Raw genomic sequence first — 8735 nt, forward strand, 5'->3', positions numbered from 1 at the left:
AATGTAGACAAAATTTTATTAATATTATATTATTACAATTAATTTAGCTCAAGTCTTGTTTTTCTCTACTAACTGTTAAATTATAGTGTTTTATAAAATTATGAATATGACATTGGGACGAGCTAATTTTTCTTTACATATCGACCTAAATCTTAATAAAAACGGGACATACTCATAGTTTAAATATAATATACTTTGTTGTATATACTTAAACGATTTTGATCGTCTTAACGCTCGCGTAGGTGCTTCATGTTTCTAATATCTATTGTTTTATTTGCTTACTAATCTGACAACATTTAAAATACGAGTTTCATATAATTTAATTTTGTTCCCAAAACAGGATGTTACATTTAAAATACGAGTTTCATATAATTTAATTTTGTTCTCAAAACAGGATGTTATAAGGTTTCAGCCGGATAAAAAACATGTTCATTTTTTCTTTCAACCAATTGAAAGAACAATCTTACAACTCAAAACGGGCTTGCGGTGCAGTTTGTTGCCCGTTTAACTTCCTACTATTTTAACTCTCTAATTCTTTATTTAAATCTATCTTAGAGCATTCTCATCAAACTCCTTATATTATGTGAGATGTGTTTTTATAATTTAAAAAGTGATTCAGGGTGTTGTGAGTGAAAACTTTTTATATTTTAGAAAAAGTAGTGATTTTTCTGTATATTTGAAAAATTACTGTTCATCCCCTATAATTTTTTAATATATTTTGAAAGTGGTTGTGAGTTAAGGAAAGAGAAAAGATAATGATAAAATGTATAAAAAGTATTATTTAATTGAAATAAAGAGAGAAAATAAAGTGAGTTTTAGTGTATTTTTTGATTTAGAGATATAGGGTGGGATGAGAATGCTCTTACAAGTTACATGTTCGGGTATAACACAATTTGTATTACATTTATAATTCCATCCAGTTTGAAATGTAGGTCGGTATGTATTTTAATGTTTACTAAATAACAAATTTAACTAGCCATGACACACATTCAAAGACTTATTAAAATAAGCAAAATGTAAAAAGAAAAAAAAATAGAAAGAAAGGGGTATCCTTTTATTTTCTCTTAAAAAGTACCCCCATCAAATACAAGAAAAGAATAAAATGTACCGATAAGGGGGGTTCCGAGAATCGAACTCGGGACCTCTCGCACCCAAAGCAAGAATCATACCACCAGACCAAACGCCCGGCGTTGACTCATGACATCAGCAAATTTTAATAACTTGATAAAACTACAAGTGGTATTAAACCATTAGCTACGTATATTTTTATCTTTGTACAAAACACACATTTGATATTTATCATGTTCATTTGCTCGGTTTGATTGATTAACACGGTTGATCTATGTTTAATGGTGTGTATTTTCTTTTTTTCCCATAAGACGTACAATTATACATACCACATTGCAATATTGCATAGAAAAACAAAATACTTTAATCCAATATCCAAATCTAAGCAAATTAACCGTCGATTACAGCATCCAAACGACCCCTTTGGGTAAAAAAGGGTCAGATATACAGCACGGCTACCTTATTATATGTCACATTTCAATTAAGTTATAAAAACTCAGGGTCAAACAAACACTAGAGTGCAGCTATGCATTCAATCTAAACCCTAGCATCAAGTGGTAATGCCGCAACCTGGTACGTTGACCTTGCAGGCGCTGGTGCCGGGAAATCTGCAAAACACCATGTTTAAGGGCATTTCAGTCTTTTTGGATGTATTAAAAAAACACAAGATGTGTACCGTGTACTCACATTTAGCATAGATCTCATTGACTTTCTTGAAGTCCTTCAGATCAGCTAACCTGAAACCAGAGAAATATATTACAAACAATCATATGCTTAGTTCTTGCAAATATTAAATATGCAAACAAATATGGTTTTACATGATTGTGGTCTTAACAACCGAGGAATAGCTTGCTCCACTAGCTTTCAGTATCTCTCCCATATTCTTGAGAACCTGATAAATGTAAAAAAAAAGATTAAATACAAGATAAAATCCATGTATTTGACTAGTTCTAGATTAAGGTTAATACCTGCTCTGTTTGTTCTTCTACGTTGTCTGACACGAACTTCCCCGTCTGCACAAGCATCATAACATTAACATAACTAGCACATTAATTTTACGGTTACATCTATTTAGCATATAAAAAAAAAGATGATTTGTAATAAACCTCAGGAATAAGACCGAGAACGCCAGATACAAACAGTGTATTATTGGCCTTAATTGCTTGAGAATAGGGACCTAGAGCTGCTGGAGCCTTGTCTGTTACAACGGCTTCCTTAATACCTGCAGACAATATGAATAACTTAACATTTATGAATTATGATTCATATCTAGTCATATAAAGTCTTCAAGATAAGATGTTATGACTTAGAGAAAATTGACAAAGGTAAATGTATAATTTGCATCAAATATTCATCTTATAAAAGATTAGCATACAAGCAATTTCAAGATAATGCTTATCAAGAAGTAACAAATAAATCAATAACCAAACTGAAAACCGATGAAACCAAACTGAATTAACCAAAAACCGATTAACTGAAAAGTGAATCAACTGGAAATTTGTTATCAGTTTTTCAGTTTTTGGGTACCCTCGGTTAACCAAACCGAGCCATTCATATTTCCATATATTTCTAGCTTTTATACCTCCATTTCATGTAATTCTAAGCAGAAATTTTAGCCCAAGTTTGGTTTTGGTTATTAACCGAACTAGAAACCAACAAACTAACTGAATTAACCAAACTGATCAGTTCAATGGCTGAATTTTCAAATTCCGAATTTCGGTCTCTAGTTTCGGTGGTGTGGAATAACCGAACCGATATATGCTCACCCATCACCTACAAACTTCACATATCACAAATTCATCTTCCTAGATTCAAATTACAAATCATTTCGCAAATTAGTTCAAACAAGCAACCGATCATTTCATTTAATATCCCAAATTAACAGTAACAGTTCAAATTTCACAAACAACCCATAATCAATTCAAGCAACCCATGAAAAATGAACATCAAACTAATTATATAAACTCACTAGCATCGTTAGAAACGCTGAAACAAGCAAATGGACTTCGATTGGAGAACAAAGGCGCGATTGACCACCGCAATCTGGAGCCGGCGACGAAGGCGCAAGCTAAGCCGGCGACGATCGGCGCACGGCTTCGAAGTACGTCGGTATTAATTGCCGGCAAATTGAAGGAGCGTGCGAATGCTAGACCAGAAGCCGTCCAAGCCATTGTGTTTTGTCGTTTGGTGAAGTGAAGGAAAGAAAGTTGGAATACGGAAACCAGACGCTATTTTGTTATTTAAGGAATATAAATTTTATTATTATTATTATTGGGCTTTTTGTTGGGCCCATTGAGGAGTATTTAAATAAAAAATTCTCGTGCCAGGCCTGCCGGCTAGAGATGTACAAATCGGGTTTTTCAAATACCTGGTTCTGGATAAGGAACCGGTTTCGGGTATGATCGAGTATGGAATCAGGTTTGGGTATGACCGGTATTGGAAACTCGGGTATTGCAATACCCGGGTTGATTTCTGGTCCGAATATTGTCTTTAAAAACTATACCCTTTGCATCGAGTTCGGTCGTGTATTCTAAAACCGGGTAACTTTCTGGGTATTGACAAAAGCCTTATTTTCTGGTTCTTTTGGGGTTTTTTCAGGATTTTTTCCGAGTGCTTTTTAGGTATAGATTGGATTTGAAGGGGCTGCACTTTTTTGGGTATTTTTCAGGTATTTTTGGGTAATTTCGGGTATTTAAAAACCCCGTTTTAGGTATTGGAAAAACCCGGTTCCAGTTTTCAGGTATTACCATGTCAAATCAGGTTTTATTCCGGAGACTGGTTTTGGTACTGAACTGCATACCCTGCGTACGGGTATAAGAAAACCACATCCGGATTTTTTTCTGGTTTAGGTTCGGTTTCAGTTTTTTTGTTATTCAAGGAATATAAATTTTAGAGAAAATTTCCAAAATGATCTTTGTATGGTGAGAGAATCCATATTTAACCCTATTTCTGAAATCTTTCCTAAAATGTCCCTCTCAAAACTCACTGAGTCGTGACATTTAGGTCCGTTTCGTAAGTTTTAGCTACCCACTAATATTATGCCACGTGCATGGTGTCTGGCCTCACTCGTGAGATTTCAAAGAAAATTCATTTGACCCGTGAGTTTTGATATCAAAACAATCTTTTCCGTAATGTTTCACCATGTTTTTTCTTCTCTGTGAGATTTTGAAAAGGTTTGAATCCACCTCATTCCAACATTGATTCAAAAATAGGGTTAAATGTGGACTCTCTTCCGAATGGCTATTTCGACTCTATCATACTCTTTTTATTGATACCGATGCTGACTGGAGGTTTTGTCATCACCAGTAGTTACTCAATTCTACTTCAGAGTTATTTATAGTAGAAAAAATAGAAAGTTGTTATTATTAAAGGGGTATATGCCCACTCTAATCTGACCATACCTGAACCCAATACTAACGAAACCAATTGATTTTTGGGAAGGATTTGGGGATGATGTGACAACCGGAAAATTTTTATTAAGCAATTGCAACACCATCCAAACATTCACGACACTAACCAATAGACAGGATGTCTACTAAATTCATTTTGACCTTTCAATGGACGGAAAGTCTACTGAATTCATTTAATTCGTACTTATAGATTGGGAGTGTACTTATTTACTAAGCTGCACCTATGAATTTTCGGGACGAAAATTCTTTCAACAAAACAAAGGGATAATGTGACACCCTGCATTTTCACATTAACTCCGTTATTACAAACTCCGTTATCTTACATGTCATGCGTAACATTTACACGAGTCAGTAACAAGTCACACACATGAGTCCGTCTGTACGCGTTGATGATTAATGTCGAACCGGTTACATTAATAAACTGAATGATTTAATTGTTGCACGATAGGTGATTATGTGTTACATGATTTTCCTTATTATAATTAGTTATTATAATTCTAGTTAAAAAAAAAGTGGAACGCGTTGCGCCACTCGTAGCGTGAAGCCACGGCCATCGTGACGCTCGGGGGACACCAGAATCTGGATTTTTGTATTTAAATGATTTTTGGAAACCTGGCACACCTATAACCACCTACAGCCGTTTTTGGGCGAAAACTTAGAGTTCTCTGGACTTTTTGGAGGTTTTGGAATGTGTTTGAGGTGTTAGGGTTCATCACTACGTAAAAACAATCGTCGTTTGTAAGTATTCGTGCTTTACCTTTGTTTTCTTGATTTTTTTTGTGTTCTCTTGACATTAAACGAGCATGGCATGAAAGTTTCTGATTATAGATTTTATAAAACGTGTATGATCGATGATTTAGAGCATTAGAATTGATGTATACATGATCTTTCGTTAGGGTTTGATTGAAATTAGATTGTTGAAGGCATTGAACTCGCTTATGTTGCTTGTAACTTTATGAAGAGTGCTTAGGTTTAATCGATTCTTAATTCCATGATGTTCTTCTTTGAGTCTAGTTTTCAGAATGATATAGTTTGTAATTTTTGGACAAGTGTATTATAGTTTTTCTGATTTTACAAAACATGATGTCAAGTGGGTTTTGGGAATATGTTTTTTTGACCAAAATTCCCGACATCATAACTTGAGATTGATAAAGCCAAGTGGGTTGGTTCCACTTCTGAAACTTAGTATTACGAGTCTCAAAGACAACCCAATTATCATTACACAATATCGATAAACGAGTTGAGAGAACCATGAAACTACCTTTTGTTGCGAAATATGTTGAACAGTTTGTACCTATATGCAATAATTGAATTATTGTGAGTTTTGTATGCATGATAAAATATAACAAAAAATTGTTTGAGAAACCAAATTCATGCATAATATTGTGGTAAATTTTGTAGAATTTATTTCTAAGATTTGCTTAGTGAATAAAATCCGTTTGTACATGCTAGAATATGCCTCGTGAACTAAATGATCATAAGTTACATTGTACGGTGAATGTTTGGTTGATTTGCCATGATATGATGTGAGGATACATGTTAGGAAATTTTTTGGTACATTTGACATTACTTATTATCAACAACGAGTCGTTGGGTCAAGTTTGTGTGTGAGTCCATACGTGGATCTTAGAGTCATGTGTTGTTGAACACAATCTCATCACTTAAACACTTGTACTACGTAACATTTAACGAGTCAAGTGCATTTAGTTGGTTTGAGAAAAGTCTATTACACGCGTCACCAGATGAGTTCATGTTTTTTCTATTTGTTTTCTGGAGAGAAAACACCAAACTATTTTCGTATACTTGTTTTCTGGAGAGAAAACATAAAACATTTTTCTTGTTTTTCTGGATTGAAAACACAAAACATTTGCCTATACTTGTTTTCGGGGAGAAAACACAAACATACTGGTTTTCCGGAGGAAAACGCAGTGACTTGTTTTGGATTTATGTAATTTCTTATATATTACAAGTGCATACTAGATGCCCTCATATCACTTAAAGCCCTTACACACTTTGAACCCTTAGGTAGAGATCACGGGAAAATTTTGAGTAGTACTATTGGGTTTGACAAACCCCACATGCTAAAACTCGAGTGGAGGTTGGACGGGTGTAAATTGTCCTAACATACATGCGCTAGTGTTTTGTAATAGACCTGGTAAGAAGGTCTACATACAGTCAACTTCGGTTCAAACGTCTAGTAGCTTGTAAATGGGTTAGCTACCCTGGTATATTTGAAAAGTGCTAAATTCACATACATTCTTTATACTACATATATTACATTACTGCTTTTACTACAACTTATAAACTCACCAACATCGTGTTGACCCTTGAGTCAAACTTGCTAAGGAGCGGGTTGCATTGCATATGTCAGGAGTCAAACTTGTCGCATGAAATTTTATTTCACATTGTTTACATTTGATGGGTTATGCATGTTTGAGCACGTGGTTTATCGTTTTAAACTATTTACTTTTATGTTTCTGCAAAACTTTAAACTGCTTGATTTGGTTTTTGTTTTCTTATGTTTAATTGAGACTTAAATAATGTTTTGAATATTTTAAATTGGATGTTTGGTATAACAAATAAGCTATATTCTGGTATGTCACACGTCTCGTGGTAAAACTTCGTTAGTCAAAATATTGGATGTAGTAGACATTTAAAGAAAGTTTTCAAAAATATGATTAAATATAGATTCTCTCACCATAAAGAAATCATTTTGGGAATTTTCTCTAAATTTTATTATTGTTTTTTTATGGGCCCATTCAGAAAATTGTAAATAAAAAATTGTAGTGGCGGCCACGAAACATTTAAAATAAGCTACCACTTTATAAAGGAATTCTAATTCTAATTTATATAATGATTTTCAAAACCAACGACATGTGTCGTGTGCTATTCATGACTGACTCCACAAAGTCACGTATCAGTGGACAGTGCTACGGGGCTAGATTCCCCACCTTGAGGAAAATAATGAGCCTGAGTGTAACGGGTATCGGGTTATATATTGAGTTGTTTAATCTAAACACTAATTTTTTACTCGTGTAACAAAAGTTCAACCATATCCAGCACACTTAAATTGTGTTGCCGAATACAACCCGATTAACCGGATTATCTAAATGTGTCAAATGGATTGACACTTTGGTGGGCATTAATCAAGTTGTAAACTTGTTAATCGAGTTGTGGGCTGTAAGAAATTTGTGTTAGACAGGTTTAAATTGGTTAGCGGGTAAATATGTTTAACTAAATGAGTTAAACAAGTCAAAATGAAGATGAATATGATCATTAAGTTATAACAACCCAAAAACTAATTATTTTATTATAATTTCGGTCGTGTTAGAAACTGACACCTCTATTCAAAAGCCACCAAAGATTGGCCAATAGAAAAACAAGCAAATTTGTCAATTTTAGGCAATTAGTGATTCATGTTAAAATGCAAAATCGTTTAAACTGGTTATCATTCAGTTCTCTAAAAGACATTCAATTGTCAAACTTAAGAATCATAAACTATAAATTTACGCTTTCGACAATAAAGTCTATAGAAAAAAACTGATCACTGATCATCAGATAAGGGCTATGTAACTTGATAATATCAAAAAATATCAAATTGTGCAAAATCAAAAATAACACTAAAATCAAGAAATGCATTATGATAAGAAAAACGTGAAACATGATTGAATTTTATTTTTTATGATTTGATCTTCTTGTAGAATAATAAGAAAACGTTACGAATATTTTGTCTTTATTTAACCTTTTAAATATAGTCAAAATCAACCATATTTGATAATTTGCCTTTAACATGTGAAAATAAATTACTTGTTACAAAACAAATTAAAATAATAATAACTTCACCCCATTTTTGCAATAAAACTCTAGATCCCTAATATAAGAAAGCCTCTCGAAAAAGAAATTTGTAAAAAAAATAATTAATTATTAAATACTATTAAAGTTAGTCAAAACCAACTTTGATTTTGATTTTTTTTTTTTTTGAACAACCTTTGATTTTGATCCGATTAATAATTAAATACTATTAAAGTAAGTTAATAAAAAAACCCTAATAAGTAGATGAAATGGCCCATATAATTTAAGGGTTTATAAAAAATTTTACATACCATAACCTTAAATATCTGGTCCATTTGATTTTACTTATACGGTTTTTTAACTAGCTTAAATTTTAGCTGTTTCTAAATAAATCAATTAATACATTCGTCCAAAAAAAAAAAAACAATTCATTTATACTTTTGAAACCATACCAAACCACCCCTT

General features: G+C 33.0%; 1 protein-coding gene across 1 annotated transcript; it reads right to left on the reverse strand.

Annotated features, from left to right (window-relative positions):
- Positions 1–1426: 1426 nt before the first annotated feature.
- LOC143565975 (reactive Intermediate Deaminase A, chloroplastic-like) lies at positions 1427–3243 on the reverse strand. The gene is made up of 6 exons (XM_077052788.1): positions 3038–3243; positions 2175–2290; positions 2037–2081; positions 1887–1960; positions 1756–1805; positions 1427–1676 (listed from the first exon to the last, which is right to left on the reverse strand). The coding sequence occupies exons 1-6, from the start codon at positions 3237–3239 to the stop codon at positions 1606–1608; spliced, it is 558 nt and encodes a 185-aa protein (XP_076908903.1). The 5' UTR covers positions 3240–3243; the 3' UTR covers positions 1427–1605.
- Between the last annotated feature and the right edge of the window lie 5492 nt (positions 3244–8735).

The sequence above is a fragment of the Bidens hawaiensis genome, unplaced genomic scaffold (genome assembly GCF_021521415.1).
Source record: "Bidens hawaiensis isolate Kalapana, Puna unplaced genomic scaffold, B.hawaiensis_p1.1 tig00022670_1, whole genome shotgun sequence".
In the NCBI taxonomy this organism is placed as follows: Eukaryota; Viridiplantae; Streptophyta; class Magnoliopsida; order Asterales; family Asteraceae; genus Bidens; species Bidens hawaiensis.

What these genes read in the sequence shown, in the direction of transcription:
- LOC143565975 (XM_077052788.1), bottom strand. Translation starts at nt 3,239, where the DNA reads ATGGCTTGGACGGCTTCTGGTCTAGCATTCGCACGCTCCTTCAATTTG. An exon ending in CAGCGTTTCTAACGATGCTA is followed by an intron (nt 2,291 to 3,037) that starts GTGAGTTTATAT and finishes TATTGTCTGCAG; the next exon opens with GTATTAAGGAAGCCGTTGTA. An exon ending in TAGAAGAACAAACAGAGCAG is followed by an intron (nt 1,961 to 2,036) that starts GTATTAACCTTA and finishes TACATTTATCAG; the next exon opens with GTTCTCAAGAATATGGGAGA.